Genomic DNA, 18,571 nt, shown 5'->3' with positions numbered 1-18,571 from the left:
TCAGGACCTTCCATTCAAGAGAGCTTCTCCTCGGAGAAAACAGACACAAGGCTCCAAAGCCTGAAGGACTCCAGAGCTAACCTCAAGTCTCTGGGTCTCTATGCCCCGGCACCTTCAAGGAAGCACTTCAGGACCCAACAACTGGTCCGCTTTTCACTTCCGCCGTCCTGTCAGGACCTGTTCAAAAAGTGAAGCAGAGGTTATAGGCACAGACAAATGCCCTGTCCACTTCAGTCTCGCTACCTGGCCCTCCCAGATATTCAGGAGGCTCCAAACAGAACTTTTGATGAGGTGCCCGAAGGCGTTATACCAGTTCCTATACCGGATCCTGTTCCCCTGTTGTTTTTGGACCATCTCTCCCACCTCAGCTTGGCATGGTCCCTTATCACCACAGACTGTTGGGTGCTGAGTATGGTGGAGGAAGGTTATATGCTTCAGTTTATTTCCTCCAATCTCTGTCCCTCTTCAGGGACCCTTCTCATGGGCAACTTTTATCCCAGGAGGTGCAAGACTTCCTCTGGGTAGGAGCCATGGAGGAGGTACCTCAGAATCTGAAAGGAAAAGGATTTTATTCTTGCTGTTTCTAATTCCAAAGGGGGATTCCGACTCATCCTAGACTTGCTTTGCCTCAGCAGTTATCTAAAAAAGCTGACATTCTGCATGGTCTCTCTGGCCTCCATCATTCCCTATCTGGATCCAGGGGACTGGTATGCTGCCATCAATTTGCAAGTTGCCTATTTCCACATCTCCATTTTCCAAGGCCACAGAAGATTTCTCAGGTTCGTCATGAACCAGACCCACAACCAGTTTACCATCCTCCTGTTTTGCCTCTCAGAAACCCCTAAATGCATGGCAGTAATGGCAGCTTTTCTGTGAAGGCAAGGGGTGCAAGTATATCCATACCATGATGACTGGCTGATCAAGGTCCGAGACCCTGGTGAAAGCCAGAATCTACCTTGTCCAAGTAACCTTTCGAGCACTGGTCCTGCTGATAAACGAGCAGAAGTCAACACTCCTCCTGGTACAGAGAATAGAGTTTATTGGAGTGGTGCTCAATTCTACCTGAGCCAGGGCCTTTCTCCCAAAAGCCCGCTTCCAGTCAGTGGTGTCACTGATTTCTCAGGTCAAAGTCCACCCAGTCACAATAGCCAATTTCTGCCTCAGGCTGTTGGGTCACATGGCTGCATGCACATCATCATTTGGACTTGGTGCTTACAGTACCTGCCCCCCTTGACTGGTGGAGGGACTCCTGTTCAGTAGACTTGGGCGTTCCCTTCATCAGACCCCAGCCCTCAATATTCGTAATCTCAGATGCATCCAAGCTGAGTTGGGGGCTCACCTGGGGCACCTCAGGGCACCAAGTCTGTGGCCCCAGGAAGAGCTCTTCTTACATATAAATGTCAGAGAGCTCAGAGCAGTCCGCCTAGCATGCTAGGTGTTTTTACCCTACATTGCAAGCAAGCTTGAACGAGTCCCTACAGACAACACAGCCACCATGTTTTACATCAGCAGGCAGGGAGGGGCCCGCTCTTCCCCTCTCTGTAAAGAGGCCATTTGCTTGTGGGAGTTCTGCATGAAGCACTCATTCCACCTTGAAGCTTCTCACCTTCCAGGAGTCCAGAACGAACTGGCAGTTCAGCTCAGCAGGTCTTTCTTCTCTCCCCAAGAGTGGTTCCTTTGCCCTGACATAGCAAGGATCATTTTCCAGTGGTGGGGGAATACCCTGATAGACCTGTTTGCGACCAGGCAGAACAGGAAATGTCAACAGTTTTGCCCTCTGTGTGGCCACAGACCAGGCTCATTCAATGCCTTCCTACTCCCTTGGGCAAAGTACCTGTTCCATGCCTTTCCCCCCATTTCTCTCGTGCACAAAGTCTTACTGAAGGTCAGCCGGGACAGGGCAAGGGTTATTCTTACAGATCCAGGCTGGCCACGCCAGCACTGCTTTGATATGTTATTGGACTTGTCAGTATCGACCCCAATGCCACTCCCTCCCCTCCTGGACCTGATCTCGCAAGATCACGGCTGAATGCTCTAACCGAACTTCAACACCCTCCACCTGACCATGTGGAAGTTCCATGGTTAAACGCCTGTTCGGAGCAAGTCTGCCATGTTACCTCACCAAGTGGAAGCGTTTCTCCATTTGGTCATCCAATCGAGGCCTCTCGACCATTCGGTCACCTCTCCAGCCTCTGCTGGAGTATTTTCTTCAGATGAAACACTAAGGCCTAGCTATTTCATCTATTAAAGTACAGCTAGCAGCCATCTCAGCTTTCCACCTTTTGGTGGTGGGTCGGTCACTTTTTTCACACGAAATGGCCATTTGCTTCCTCAAGGGCTTAGAAAGGCTATACCCGCAGATCCAGAAACCCATTCCTCTGTGGAACTTAAACCTGGTCCTGTCAAGACTCCCAGGTCCTCCCTTTGAGTTGCTGGCATCATGCCTTCTATTGTAGGTTTCCTGGAAGGTCACCTTTCTGGTAGCAATTACCTCAGCAAAAATGGTCTCCGAGATTAGGGCCCTTACTTCATAACCCCCGTACATGGTGTTCTTTAAGGACAAAGGTACAACTTCACTCCCAACCTGCATTCCTCCCGAAGGTGATTTCACAGTTTCTTAATAATTAGACCATTTTCCTGATAGTTTTCTTCCCGAAATCTCATAAGAATAGGGAGGAGCAGCATCTGCATGTGCTGGATATTAGGCATGGCCTAGCTTTCTATATAGAAAGGACCAAGCGATTCCGTAAATCCACACAGCTCTTTGTGGCAATAGCAGATAGGATGAAAGGCCTACCCATTTTGGCTTAGAGAATTTCATCCTGGGTCACTTCCTGCATTCACACATGCTGTGAGCAGGTGGGCATCCCAACACCTGCCATCCTGACTGCCCATTCTATGAGAGCACAAGCTTCCTCAGTGGTGTTTCTGGCTCAGATCCCAGTCCAGATAATTTGCAGAGTGGCGACCTTGTCATTGGTGCATACTTTTTCTTCCCACTATGCCGCAACCAAGCAAGCTATTGATGATGCCAGGTTTGGTACGGCAGTGTTGCAGTCTTCATGTCCATGAACTGCAAGCCCACCACCTAGGGTACTGCTTATGAGTCACCTAACATGGAATGGACCTATGCAAGCACTCGAAGAAAAGATAGTTATTAACCTTTCTGTAACTATTGTTCTTTGAGATGTGTTGCACAGGTCCATTCCATGACCCACCGTCCTACCCCTCTGACAAAGTTAGTTGGCAAGAAGGAACTGAGAAGGTGTGGAGTTGGCCAGTCCCCTTATACTGCTCCATGAGCGCATGGCACCAGAGGGTGCTAGAGCTGACCTGATGTGTACCACTGAGGGAAACATTTCTGGCAACTATGCACAGGGCATGCACACACCTAACATGGAATGCACATGTGCAACACATCTCGAACAACAACAGTTATAGAAAGGTTAGTAACGGTCGTAAATTCCTCCTCAGTCATCGCTTTTCCAAACTGAGATGTGGCGACCAGAACTCCATGTAATATTCAGGGTTAGGGTGTACCATGGATAGATAAAGTCGCATTATGATCTTTTCTGTCTTCTTATCTTATAGACTTTAAGGTCAGAAGGGACCATTATGATCATCTAGTCTGACCTCCTGCACAATGCAGGCCACAGAATCTCACCCATCCACTCCTGTAACAAAACCCTAACTTATGTCTGAGTTATTGAAGTCCTCAAATTGTGGTTTGAAGACCTCAGGCTGCAGAGAATCCTCCAGCAAGTGACCTGTGCCCCATGCTGCAGAGGAAGGCAAAAAACCTCCACGGCCTCTGCCAATCTGCCCTGGAGGAAAATTCCTTCCCGACCCCAAATATGGTGATCAGTCAAACCCTGAGCATGTGGGCAAGACTCACCAGCCAGCACCCAGGAAAGAATTCTCTGTAGTAACTCAGATCCCACCCCATCTAACATCCCATCACAGACCACTGGGCATATTTACCTGCTAATAATCAAAGATCAATTGCCAAATTAATTGCCAACATTAGGCTATCCCATCATACATCCCCTCCATAAACTTATCAAGCTTAGTCTTATCTATCCCTTTCCTAATGGTTACTAACATTTTGTTAGCTTTTTTTTACTACTGCACATTGAACAGGTGTTTTCAGAAACTATCCACTATAACTCCAAGATCTCTTTCTCGAGTGGTAACAGCTAATTTTGACTCCGTTATTTTGTATGTATAGTTGGGATTATGTTTTCTAATGTACATGACTTTGCATTTCTCAATGTTGAATTTCACTTGCCATTTTATTACCCACACACCCAGTTTTGTAAGATCCCGCTGTAACTCTTCACAGTCTGCCTTGAACTTAACTATCTTAAGTGATTTTGTATCATCTGCAAACTGCCATCTCACAGTTTACCCCTTTTCCAGATAATTTATAAATATGTTGAACAGCACTGGTCCCAGTAAGACTCCTTGGGGAAACCCACTATGTACCTCTCTCCACTGTGAAAACTGACCATTGATTCCTACCCTTTGTTTCCTATCTTTCAACCAGTTACTCATCTGTTAGAGGACTTCCCTCTTATCCCATGACTGATTACTTTGCTTAAGACTCTTTGGTGAGGAACCTTGTCAAAGGCTTTCTGAAAGTCCAAGTACATTATATTCACTGGATCACCCTTGTCCAATATGTGTTGACCCCCCTCAAAGAATTCTAATAGATTGATGAGGCATGATTTCCCCTTTACAGAAGCCATGTTGGTTCTTCCCCAACTTTTCATGTTCATTTGTGTGTCTGATAATTCTGTTCTTTACTATAGTTTCAACCACTTTCCCTGGTACTGAAGCTAGGGTTACTGGCCTATAATTGCCAAGAGGGCCTCTTGAGCCTTTTTTAAAAACTGGCTTTATATTAGCTATCCTCCAGTCATCTGATACAGTGGCTAATTTAAGTGATAAGTTACATATCACATTTAATAGTTCTGCAGTTTCACATCTGAATTCCTTCAGAACACTTGGGTGAATGCCCTCTGGTCCTGGTGATTTATTGCTATTTAATTTATCAATTTGTTCTAAAACCTCCTCTATTGACACCTCAATCTGAGAAAGTTCCTCAGATTTGTCACTTAAACAGAATAGCCCAGATGTGGAAATCTCCCTCTCGTCATCTGCAGTAAAGATTGATGCAAAAAATTCATTTAGTGTCTCCTCTTCAAGTGATCCTCTGATCCTTCAAGTGATCCATCCCCTGTCACCCATTCCCAGCTTCTGGTAAACAGAGGCTAGGGACACTTCAGAGTATGGTTTTGCATCCCTGCCCATCCTCACTAACAGCCATTGATGAACCATCTCCTTAGTGGTCTTGTCTTCCTTGAGTGTTAAAGTACACACCAACACAACCTTAACTCTGCCCCCCCAGAGCTGGGACTAGCCCCAGGGAATTAACTGCATTCTGCATTCGCTGTGTTAAGAATAGCTATACTGAACAGTGGAGGCATTAGCTGGAGAGCTTGATAGAGATGTGATTTTGATCTGAAGAGGTCTGGAGATTTCTTTGAGGAGCATCACACAGCTATGATGGTGATATGAGTACATGTAAGTCTTTGCTCCACCATATGTGATCAAAGGAATGCATCAGTTCAGCACCGAGTTGTTTAGGTTGTTTCAGGAGTGGGGTTACAGGGCTCTGCTTGCCATGGGGATTGTCAGCAGTGAGGTGGGATATGAAACCCAGTCAGTGTGTTTAATGATAGGTAAATGAAAGTGTAATGTTAGGTGGAATCCTATGAGTAAGAATGAAGGGAGTGTAAAAGGGGGTGAGGGGTTGTAAAATTTAACCAGTGTGTGGTTGCCCAGTGCTTGAGTGTAGAATAGTGTAGGTAGCCCCTGTTCAGAACAGCTCACCTAAAAACAAATTTTACCTTTGAAAAGAGAAGGCATATTACTCTGCTACGGTTGTCACATGCCCAATTCCCTGAGTGATATGCACTTTCTGGAAAAGCAGAGTGCAGGTATGTGAGCTATGGAAGTATTGGGTCATTACTCAAAGAGGGCAGATTTAACATTTTGTTGGCATATATTTCCTCTTTTTCAAAGGTTTGACTTTTGCTGAACTTGATATTCTTGAGGACATGAGATACCACCAGGCAAACTTAACTCTGCATTAATGATGTCATCCATCAGTGAATTTCCTAATTTTTTTTAAAACAGAAAGAGGAATGTTTGTAGGAGTTAGTAGCCATTTAAGCAGTTGTAGTTGTCACAGATCCTAGCGAGCACTCCTTCCTGGCTATCCACTAGGACTGCTGTGAGGAGAATCCAAGCTTCTGAGCTCTGGATCCCCTGGTGTGTGTTACACTTCTAAAACCTCAGCAGGCTGCAGCACTGCTTTCTCCCTTAGCTTCTTTGGCATATTTCCCGGGCACTGACTCTCGGACTGCTACCACGTCTTGGAAATGGGGCTTGTCACAGGGCGCATCGCTCGCTGCTGGGCTGGTGCCTCCTCCTGGTACTCCGGGGATTAGCTTGAGGCCGATGCTGCCCCCATCTCCCAGCTGCAGTTTGCACACTGTCATTTCGTCTCTGCTATCTGCTTGCAGCCCCTCTCGCAGCCTCAGGAAATGCAATATCCTCTCCATGGCTTGACCCTCTGGCCATGTCACTATCTCTGTTCTCCCCTTCTGGGCGGGGTTAGCTCCTCAATGCTCTGAGGCAGTCTTCCCGCTCACTGTCTTGGTGCCACTCGCCCAGTGGCTGGTAGGGGATCCCGGGTCCTCCATCTTCTCTGGGTTCAGCCCAGCAAACAGGGCCCTCTCTCTCTAGCCTCACTGCTCTATCCCTGGGCTACTTCCCACTAATGGTTTCCCTTTTCTTCCTAGGCCTACCAGTTCCCAAAGCCTCCTCCCTCTTCCCAGGGATTGACTGCAGGCTGCAGTCTCCACTCATTCCTTCCTTTCTCCTAGGAGGGTCTGCCTTATCCCAGCAGCCCCTTCTGCTTTCAGCTGCCCAGCTGAGCCTCCTTCATTAGCTACCTAATTTGTTAATTGGCCCATCTGGCTTGCATTAAACCCTGCAGGATGAATGTGTATCACAGGGCTTCAAACCCACCTGTCCTAGGACCCAGGATCAGCACTGATCTCAGTTACGTAAACATCCCCCTCTCCCAAAACTATGCCCCAAAGAAGTGAAGTTTCTGATGTACAGTTTAATTCTCAGGGGCATGCAGTAGTTCTGAAGCAGACAACACACGTGCACTTTGTATAGTCTAATGCCTTTATGCTCTTTTATACTTAATCATGTAAAGCACAGGAGAATCCAGATCATACAAAACATGAAAGACTAAACACATGTCCCTGCCTCAGTTTCCTCAGCATTGCAGGGCATTCTTTTGGCTGGGGTATGAAACCCTTGGGTTGTCCAGAGTTCTTGTGGTTATCTGGCCTCAGGAAACGGGGCAGAGACCCCCTGTCTCATGAGGCTGCTAAATGCTGAATGACCTCTCCCTTAGAGCCCCTTATCCAGCTTCCATGACCATGCTCTCTCTTGCCCCAAGCTACTGCTTCTTGTCTGACTCCCCCTGTTCTTGTGTATTTATTTTATTTAAACCTCTCCTGGTCACCTGGTCTTTTTATTCTACTCCTGGTAAATTGCCACTGCTCCTACCTCTTCCCTCCTCCTCCCTCTGAGGAGTCAGCTAAACTGGTTTTCTAAGGATGCAGCTCACCCACTGTTCCCAGATGTTTTCACCACACTAGGGTGGTTAGGGCCTAAGCACCTTTTGTAGTATCTGTCTGGTGTGTAACTGCTACAGGTCCTGTCAGCTATGGTGGATCGACATACGTATAAGCATTCATGATAAAGCAGGTTTTCACAGTACAACTTCACAATATCAATCAGAATTCATAATTTGAACAGACATAACCCCAGTTCATCACAGTTCTCATCTAGGTTTGCAGTAGATAAACTACTGTGTCTAAACAGTAACAAAAAGACCTAGCTTTTATATAGCGCTTTTCATCAGTACATCTCAAAGAACTTTACATCCATATACCCATTTTACATATGGGAAACTGAGGCTCAGGTCCGTAGATTATTTACAAATTCGTAGATTCCAAGACCAGAAATAGCAAAGAATCCTGTGGCACCTTATAGACTAACAGACGTTTTGCAGCATGAGCTTTCGTGGGTGAATACCCACTTCTTCGGATGCAAGACCAGAAATGACCATTGTGGTCATCTAGTTTGACTTCTGTATAACACAAGCCATAGATTCCCTCAAAATATTTCCTAATGCATAGGTTTTAGAGAAACATCCCCTCTTGATGTTAAAATTGTCAGTGATGGAGAATCTATTGCGATCCTTGGTAACTTGTTCCAGTGGTTAGTTACTCTCACTATTACAAATTTACATCTTATTTCCAGTCTGAATTTGTCTATCTTCAACTTCCAGGTATTGGATTGCGTTACACCTTTCTGTGCTAGATTGAAGAGCAGATTGTTAAATATTTGTTCCCCATGTAGGTCCTTATAGACTGTGATCAAGTTCCCCTTTAACCTTCTCTTTGGTAAGCTAAATAACTAGAGCTCCTTGAGTCATGTTTTCTAATCCTTTAATCATTCTCATGGCTCTTCTCTGAACCCTCTCCAGTTTATCAACATCCTTCTTGAATTGTGGCAGCAGAACTGACCACAGTATTCCAGCAGCGGTCACACAAGTGCCAAACACAGAGGTCAAATAACCTCTTTACACCTACTTGAGATTCCCCCATTTGTGTATTCCAGAATTGCATTAGCTTTTTTGGCCACTGTGTCACACTGAGAGCTCATGTTCAGCTGATTATCCACCAATCCACAAATTGTTTTCAGAGTCACTGCTTCCCAGTATAGAGTCCCCCATCCAGTAAGTATGACCTGAGTTCTTTGTTCCTAGATATATACATTTACGTTTAGCCATATTAAAATGCACATTGTTTACTTGTGCCCAGTTTACCAAGCGGTCCAGAGCACTCTGAATCAGTGACTGGTCCTCTTCGTTATTTACCACTCCCCCAATTTCTCTGTCATCTGCAAACTTTAAATAGCATAGGTCCAAGAACTGATCTCTATGGGACTCCACTAGAAACACACCCATTCAATAATGATTCCCCATTACAATTACTTTTTGAGACCTGTCAGATAGCCAGTTTTTAATCCGTCTAATGTGTGCCATATTAATTTTGCATCATTCAGGTTTTAAAATGTCATGCCTACTAAGTCAAATGACTTATAGAAGTCTCCGTATATTACATCTGCACTATTACCGTTATCAATCAAACGTGTAATCTCATCAAAAAAGATATCAAATTAGTTTAACAGGATCTGTTTTCCATAAACTCATATTGATTGGCATTAAATATATTAACCTCCTTTAATTATTAATCGAGTCCCATATCAGCCGCTCTGTTATCTTGCCGAAGTTGATGTCTGAATGACAGGCCTACAATTACCTGGGTCATCCCATTTATCCTTTTTAAAGTAGCTTTCTTCTAATCTTCTGGAACTTCCCCAGTATTCCAAGACTTATTGAAATCAACATTAACGGCCCAGCAAGCTCCTGAGCCAGCTCTTTTGAAACTCTTGGATGCAGATTATCTGGACCAACTGATTTTAAAATATCTAACTTTAGTAGTTGCTGTTTAACATTCTCCTGAGATACTAGTGGAATAGAAAGTGTGTTATCATATGATATGACTACATCATCTATTTTCTTCCCAAATACAGAACAGAAATATTTATTGAAGACATCTGTCTTCTCTGTGTTATGATAATTCTACCATTTCCATCTATCAATGGACCAATACCATTGTTAGGATACTTTTTGTTCCTAACGTACTTAAAAAGCGCCTCCTTATTGTCCTTAATTCTGTTAGCCATAGATGTCTCCTTGTGTTCCTTTGCTTCTCTTATCAGTTTTCTACAATTCCTTGCTTCTGATTTATATTCATTACTATCAACTTCCCCTCTCTTCCATTTGATATATAGATCTTTAAAAAAAAATGTATAGTTGCCTTCACTTCCCCACTAAACCAGGTCAGATTTTTAACCCTTTTTCCTCAGTTGTGGGATGGTGGCTTTTTGGGCATCTATGAAAGTGATCTTAAACAATTTTGGATGATCGTTTATATTTTTCTGATTGAATTCTTCCTCCCAGCTGATTTGGCTGATAAATGTTTTCAGCTTTGTGAAATTGACATTTTTAAAGCACCAAGTATATATTTAAATCACTGGTCTGGACTTTGTTCCAGGTCCACATTAGAAATATGATCAAATCATGATTACGTGTATCTAAATTACCATTAATTTTAGTTCTGTGATCAGACCTTCTTTATCTGTCAAGATCTAATGTAGAATTCCTCCATGTTGGCTACAACACTTGTTGATTAAGGAAAATGTCGGAGAGGTGAAGAGACTTGCCCAAGGTCACGCAGCAGGCCACTGCCAGAGCCAGCAATAGTTGCAGTGCAGGAGTCTCTAGACACCATTACTCTGTGCTCCTCTCTCTCCTGTACATTTTGTGATAGTGGAATGGGGATTATAGTCATGCATTTAAGTGTGTAGTTGTTAACAGAGCCAGAGAGAGAAATTTCAGACATCTATATGTCCCAAAATCTTGAGAGCTTTATTACATGGGCTTAGTAAATTTACATGCATGAGAGAAGACGGGGGTGTTTCTTTTCTTCTCCAACCTCTCCCCTACCATTTCGTGCAACATGTAGACCTTCCAGCTCAGACCTTTTCCAGATGTTTGCCCTACCGGGGATTTGAAGTGTCATTAGCTGGGCACAGTTTAGGATCTAAGTCATCTGCTTATCGCCATAAGCTATCTAGGTACCATGAAACTTCCTAAACTACAAACCCTCTTGGCTTCTTTATCTTTGCATGTTCAGTGTAATCTGATTTGCTTGTGAGCATTAGGCATGAGGGTAAATTGGGAGCCAAGCTCTTCAGCTAATACCATTCTGAATTTTGTTCCCCCAGAAGGCTAGTGGGTGCCATACACTCTTTGGGGGAAACCCTCAAGTGAGGGAGAGCCTTGTATCAGGGTCAGAGCCATGGTTTGATCCCCAGTTCTGGGCAAAAATATGTCAACATTAAGAAAATACTTTTTGGGGGGATTGTATTTTGGGAACCCCTTGGTCAAAATGACCACAAATTTGGAACACCCTGACCAGTGCCCAGTGAGCCATGTCAAATTTCAGGGCAATCTGAGTAACCATGTAGATTTTAGAGCACTTAGAAGAATTGAGGTTTAAACAAACAGCTGGCCTAGACCAGGCGGTCCACAATAATATTTATTGAGAACTGAACTGAAGCACATACTGCAGGAGGTCATCAAGGATCCATTGCATAACTCTGTACTGCAACAACTTCTGTGAGAAAAGAGGGATGGAATCTATTGTGCATCAGTCTTTCTGTGACATTAAAATCTGACCTTTTCACCATACCAGAGTTTTCTGCTTTTGAAAAAGATTGTACTACTAGTAGTTTATATAATAGCAGCACCTGTGTCTTAGCTCTGCCTTGGCATTTTTGTAGCAGCCAACACCATCCAATGGAACAACTTTCTCTTCTACTAATATGGGAAACAGCCACTTTTGAATATTTGGCTCCTATTTCTTTAGTTTCAGATTATTCTGGTAGCTAACAGAATGTTGAATGAGCAGAAGTTGTAGGACTTGTGGGTGGAGCTGCTAGGTTTTCAGCTGGAATTTCACTAGATTAATTTGTCTTTCTCTGGCAGGTGGTAAAGGTTCCCATATTAGAATGTTCACAGTACTTGGATTGTGAATCGTGTTTGACACTGAAAGATCCATACTGTGGCTGGTGTGTTCTCCAGGGACGGTAAGATCTCTGATCACTTCCTCAACAAGGCTCTTCAGAGAAATGATTATTTGGGATTAGCTAATGAATTTTCTTTTGTTTAGTTCTATCAGTTTTACTAAAATTCCAATAAGGTACAGTATGCGATGATGTTAACTCTTCTGTTTGTACATTTATATGATCTTGTGCAACATATATTTAGACTTGTATAGCCCTACTTAGAATACTTTTAGCTGCTGCATGTGGTACATACATCTCCTCTGAGTTCATTCATTCTTTAATCCCTCATCCTTCTATCATCCGATTCTGTCTTCCCACACTACCTCCCTGAAATGCCACCATTAGTCAACAGCTGCTTTTTCTCTGGCACCTTCCAGTTCCTGCAAATTGGAGCCACTGCATTTCACTCAGTTCTGCGCTTGTCTTCAGTCACCATGCACTGTATCCTTCCCAGTGGATCTCAGTCTGGGTTTCACTGACCACAGCAAGGAAACTAGTCTGTTCCATGCAGCTAACAGCCTTCTCCTTTCTGCTGCTACTGGCTCATCCTCTCTCCTCATTTAGCCTTCAACACTCTGTTCCAGTCCTTGGTAGTGGATCCAGCAATGCTGTGAACTCCAGCTCCCATCAAACAGGGTTCTACTTCCACTTGGCTATCCTTTTCTCTGTTTCTGTCTATGCAGTGCCACAGTGTTCAGTTCATAACCCTCTGTTATGTCCCTTATTCCTGTCAGGTTTCTCACCTCCACCTTTAATCTTAGTGGCCAGGTTTACTCAGCTGTAAACTGTAAATATAATTTACAAAACAAAGTTGTGCTGTATCTAATGTACCCAGTGTTGCCAAGATTTCCATACATGCCCAAATTTGGATTGCCATAGCACAGTTAGGGCTATTGAGACTACATGCCTTAGCTTGTTGTCACTACTGTAGTTGGTGTGTTTGGTTTCCCTACCACTGTTGCTGGGGAGAGTCCTGCTCACAGGAATATTGTAGCCAAAGAATGCATCCCCTCCTCAGTTTTGGAGAGCACGCTGATGGTTTCCTAAATCTCTTTCTTTAGGTGCAGTCGTCGCTCTGAGTGCTCCAGATCCATAGTGAGTGAGCAGTGGCTCTGGAGTTTTAATTCTACACAGCAATGTTTATCCATCCAGTCACTAAGCCCAGCTAATATCAGCAGAGAAGAAAAGAGAAATGTGAGCAGTGACATTGTACTTGGAAAACATACCCCTGTGATAAAAATGGTGGCTTTCTCCTTTCATATTTGTAGATGGTCGGCCATCTTCCATTCTGGTGTAAATGAGAAAATCTCCTATTGATTTCAGTGGAAGCTGAATCACTGAGCTTTGGAGTTCATCAGAGTGTGCCTTACTCAGGGCACTTACGTGCCATAGTGGCCCCAGGAGGGATGGGTTCCATCACGGCTTTGTCAAGTCAGATGTCTATGCATATATTATTATGAGAGTGATGCATTTTGAGGGTTCTTACTTGCCTTGTGCTGCTACTGCAAAGTCTGTCCTTGGCTTGGCATGTGTAAGCATGCCTATAGATTTCTAAAGCTTCATGATGCTGATTATTAAAAAGATAACGAAAGAAAGTGAAAATCATCAAAAGGGCAGCAAGGCTAATGAGATTAGATACAATAGTGGGAGCCATCTTAGAAAGACAGTGGATGGATGGATCAATTACTTGTTTCTGTGTCTCTTAAAATGAGAGATGAACATAAGAACGGCCATACCGGCTCAGACCAAAGGTCCATCTAGCCCAGTATCCTGTCTACTGACAGTGGCCAATGCCAGGTGCCCCAGAGGGAGTGGACCTAAGAGGCAATGATCAAGTGATCTCTCTCCTGCCATCCATCTCCACCCTCTGACAAACAGAGGCTAGGACACCATTCCTTACCCATCCTGGCTATTAGCCATTAATGGACTTAACCACCATGAATTTATCCAATTCTCTTTTAAACGCTGTTATAGTCCTAGCCTTCACAACCTCCTCAGGTAAGGAGTTCCACAAGTTGACTGTGCACTGCATGAAGTAGAACTTCCCTGTATTTGTTTTAAACCTGCTGCCTATTAATTTCATTTGATGACCTCTAGTTCTTGTATTATGGGAATAAGTAAATAACTTTTCCTTATCCACTTTCTCCACATCACTTATGATTTTATATACCTCTATCATATCCCCCCTTAGTCTCCTCTTTTCCAAGATGGAGAGTCCTAGCCTCTTTAATCTCTCCTCATATGGGACCCGTTCCAAACCCCTAATCATTTTAGTTGCCCTTTTCTGAACCTTGTCTAGTGCCAGTATATATTTTTTGAGATGAGGAGACCACATCTGTACGTAATTAGGAAAACAAAATTATATTGACTAGAAAAATGTGAATTATGAAGGGACAAATTATGGATTTATATTAATATTTGATTGGCAGATTTTCCTCACTATCTTGGATTTACCATCCTTGCATGAGGAAGAAGCCTATTCATGTTACTTTGAAGACTATGAGAGTCCAGCAGTTCTGACAGAGTCAGGCATCGTGTGTCCCTCCCCAGATCCCAGCCAAGCACCAGCTTTGAAAACAGGAACAGGTCAGTTCAACATTTTCTGTAAATGAAGTGACTGGTAAACAAAATCATCAGGAGAGGGAACAGCAAAGTTTGTCAGAATCGTGTGGTGAGGTAGAATATGAGAGAATTCTAATGCTTTAGTGATGGTTAAGTAAAAGTGTAGGTTGAGTTGGTATCCTGTGAGTAAGTATAAGGGAGTTTTAAAATCTGTCACATGGTTCTTAAATTGTACACATATGGTATTGGGGAGCTGGATGAGTGTCAGTGTTCACCAGCTCTGGAACCCCTGAATCGTAAAGTGTCAAGGGTCACTGTGAGTATGTGCGCATTGAAGCATTGCTCAAAGAGGGTAGACAGAAGGTGGTGTGGGCAACCGTATTTTTTTTCCTTTCTGTCCATTTGTCCTGTGGGTGAGAGTGAATGGGTTGTAAAGGAGGTGAAGAACATCTATATTTCAGTCACTGTTGGTGGAGGAATGGTATATGTGTGAATGGGGCATGCTGGGATATTTCTGAAAGAGGGCAGAGTTAAGGTTGCATGGGCAAACCAAACCAATGGAAATCATTATATAAGGGAGGATGAAAATCGGGCTTATGCTGGGAGGCTCGCTTCCCAGCTAAACTATGGAGACAGTGTGTCCCTCTATAAAGCGTACCATATGTCTGTCTGTCTAATAATGCTGCAGCATGGGGACCTGTCACAGCTCCAGTATTTTAGAGGTGCAATTTTTGTTTCCCTTTTCAGAGCACATAACTGTAAAGCTAGTGGTGCGTTTCCATAATGTCTTCATTGCTTCAGTGGATTTCTCTTTCTATGACTGTGCCGCAGTGGCCTTGCAGTGGAAGTCAGCACCGTGAGTACATGTTGGTTCCCTGTCTAAAGGCTTTGGCCATTCCTATCTGTCTACTGGACTTCCTCAGAGGCTAATCTTGTACTGTTGTTTCAGGTGTCAGGGATGTGTGAGCAGTCACTGGGGATGTAACTGGTGTATCCACCAACACCTCTGCACCCACAAAGCAACTTGTGAAGAGGGGACCATTATCTACAATGAGAGGGTTTGTCTCGTGCATAGATCCCATCTGCTAAGATTGCCATTGAAGTCCAGAAAGATTATGTTTTTACTCAGATTAAAGTGGCAGCCATCTTGCTGCTGTGGGCTGAGAGTATCAAGAGGCGTATGTGTCCCCTTCTGATACTAAAGAGGGGCTCCTGATCCCTCAGAGCCTGGCTGCTTTGTAGAGTTTTCTCAGGTATTGTGGGATGGGGGCTGAGGAAAGGTTTCCAGCAACAGGGCAGTGAGGCAGGATGGGCCTCTTATTCAGAGTGAGTCATAACTCATCCAGAAACCCCCCTTCATGCCCAGCCTGCAATCGTGATGTAAGGGATCTGGGGAAACTATGAGGCATCAGGAGTCTGGGAGAAAACCATCAGGGAACTGATAATAGGGAGGCAGGCAGGGAGCAAAAGAGAATTGGCCTGGGGAGAAGTGTATCAGGCTGGGGCACGTTGCAGGGTGAAGAAGATGAGCAGGGAACACCAGCTGGGAGGGACAGGTGTATCTTGGTGTGGGGAAGGGTGGATGAAGCTGTGCAAGAGGAGAAGCTGATAATTGAGTTAATCCTTCATACTCTGAGAGTTTCAAGCCCTCAGAATCTCTCTGTAGGCTGTGCAGTGTTAGCCTTTATTCCCTGTGCTCAGCGAAGCCAGCTGGTGTGAGAGGCTTATCTCTCTCTCAGTAGAAATCTCATAAGGGTAAAATGGCCTCCTGGGAATTCCCTTTTGCCATGGAATCTGACTGACTGTTGTTTTTTGCTTCTGTCTTTCTCTCACATGTTGCTGTTTTCATGCTCACTCTGTGATTCTCTCTCTCTGCCCCCATCTCAATGGCTCCCTTCAGACACAAATTCCAACCTCAAGTCCATTTCTTTCTTCAGCTGCTTCTACCATCATGACCTCCACCAACACGCTGACTGTGGCCACCAAACCCATCACTCCCCCAGTCACTATGGTGGTTACCGACACTCCCATCACACAGTCAGTCCCCACCACCACCACTCTGCCTGCAGTCTCTGCCATGACTGCTCATCCCACAGGGACCTTTAGCCACACACACGCAGCAACTCAAACTACAGCCATTCTCACCTTTCTCAAGATCACCACTGAATCTATGGCGCTACCCCTAACAGACAAGCCCACTACTACCAGCCTTGCCACAAATCCTACTGTAGTATCTGTCACTACTAGCCCAGCAAAGACTACAGACCATACAGCTCTGCCTACCTCTGAACCAGTCCCAGCCCCAGAAGTGTGGTTCACTGACCCACCCACCACTGCTGCCTTCAATACTCTGCAGCCAGTTGTGGCAGCATTAACCCCTCCCCCTGACATCACAAATTCCACATGGCCTCCCACTACTACTTTACCAACCTCTGAGGCACCCACATCTGCCATCCCATCTCCTTTCACCCCCAACCAAACTTCAAGTGCCCCCACCTCCTCTGCTGATTTCCCAGGAGACCTAGAGACAGAACTGCCTCCCTCTGAGGTCCCATCTTCAGTCCTTCCTGACTGGTTACTTGGGGAAGGCACAGAGCTCAAGGACACAGAGGATTGGATGGATTCACTGCAGACCGAGAATGATACGTCACCCTTCTCTGCTTCCACTCTTCTCTCAGGCGATGGAGACTCTTCAGAGAGGGATGCCCCTGATTTCCCCAGAATTCTGCACCCTGGTTTTGACTATCAATATGATGCCCCTGGATTTTTGGAGTTGGTGAGTCTCTGATGCAGCTCTCAGACCTACCTTTAGAGCTATGATCACAGGAAGGAAGATAGGGTCTTCTGGAGGAGAGGGCGGAGCCAAAGGATGGTGATGTGTTCAGAGTGGGAAATGGCAGCCTGAGGAAGGAAGGGGGCTTTGGTGTTGTAGCGTGGCTTTTTACCTGGAAGCTGCACAGTGCCCAAGCGACGGGTTTCCTGATACACCATTCCTAGGGCTTGCGTAATGTCTACTTCCTCCTGCTCGCTGTCTTTGGAGTCTTATACTGCTCTTCTTACCCCTGTAGTAAATGGCTGGGTCTACACTATGAGCTAGGGTGTGATTCCCAGCCTGCATACAAATACTCGCTGTAGCTGTCATTGAGCTAGGTTGCTAAAAAGAGAAGTGTAGCTGCAGTAGCATGGGCAGTACCAAGGAGGCTATGGGCTAGCCATGCTTAGTACAAACCCGTCTGAGCCTGTTGCTATGTACTTGGCATGGCTAGCCCATGCCGCCACTCACCACTGCCTGGCCTATCCCAGCTCTACTGTACTTCTCAGCATGCTAACTCAATGAGTACGAGTATGTCTAGGGTAGCTGGCAATAAGCTCCAAGTATAAACATACCCAGTGAGCCCAGCTTCCCCTTCTGTTAGGATGAAATTTCATTCCTGTATTTGCCTGTGTTAATTGCTCCAGTCAAGTTAAATTCCCTGTGCTGTGGGTGCTCTCTGTGGGTGTTTGTTTTTCAGAATGAGGAGTTTAGCTGGGGTCCTGGAGCCTGTCCCTGTGTGCAGGGCATTCAGGGATCCTCTCTGCTCCCAGTCAACGTGGAGCAGAAGATAACCCTGCTGGGGAAAAACTTCCATCTGTATCAGGTATGTGCCTGTTGTTTCCCATGAGCACTGAGAAGAGGTTTGCTTGGAGCAAGGCACCCTGTGGGCAGCCTCTGGCACCTCGGTTCCTAGATGCGTCAAATTTAAGGGCACCTCGCTGATGCATGTGGGGACTGCATATCCAGGGTGGATCCCTGCTAAGTCCCTTCTCATTCCATTTTAAACCTCAAAAGCTGAGCGCAGTTCTTCCATTTTTCGTTTGCCTGTCCCCTTCTCCTGATGTGGTAAAATGTCCATGTGGATATTCCACATCTGAAGCTTCTACAACAGAGTTAAAATTAAGCCTTACAGATCCTCAAAAACTCTGGTTCCTTTGGGCTGCATTTACAGTCACAGGTGAAAATCATATTTGTCTCCAAAGTTTGAAGACTACTTCAATAACCTCTCTGGAATGATAGTCCCTGATAGACTTTGTACAAACTACAGCTGGAACCTGATAGGCTACATGCCCTGAAATCTATTTCTCTCAGTTACAGTCTAATTGTTACCTTTCTCTGTTGAAG

The 18,571-nt window shown here is 44.9% G+C and overlaps 1 protein-coding gene across 12 annotated transcripts in view; it reads left to right on the top strand.

The window, feature by feature from the left end:
* The window catches only part of PLXNB1 (plexin B1), a 210,606-nt gene that overhangs the window by 120,517 nt on the left and 71,518 nt on the right, over positions 1 to 18,571 (top strand). For all 12 annotated transcript variants that reach the window (XM_039482201.1, XM_039482209.1, XM_039482211.1 and 9 more), the window contains 7 exons: positions 11,771 to 11,871; positions 12,912 to 13,044; positions 14,280 to 14,436; positions 15,160 to 15,268; positions 15,362 to 15,470; positions 16,313 to 17,188; positions 17,925 to 18,050. In XM_039482201.1, the coding sequence (XP_039338135.1) occupies positions 11,771 to 11,871; positions 12,912 to 13,044; positions 14,280 to 14,436; positions 15,160 to 15,268; positions 15,362 to 15,470; positions 16,313 to 17,188; positions 17,925 to 18,050 (1,611 nt within the window). The remainder of the gene's footprint in view (positions 1 to 11,770; positions 11,872 to 12,911; positions 13,045 to 14,279; positions 14,437 to 15,159; positions 15,269 to 15,361; positions 15,471 to 16,312; positions 17,189 to 17,924; positions 18,051 to 18,571) is intronic.

The sequence above is a fragment of the Mauremys reevesii genome, linkage group 7, assembly GCF_016161935.1.
Source record: "Mauremys reevesii isolate NIE-2019 linkage group 7, ASM1616193v1, whole genome shotgun sequence".
NCBI lineage: Eukaryota > Metazoa > Chordata > Testudines > Geoemydidae > Mauremys > Mauremys reevesii.
Note: the sequence above shows the minus strand (reverse complement) of the source record. Positions and strands in the feature narration are given on the sequence as shown.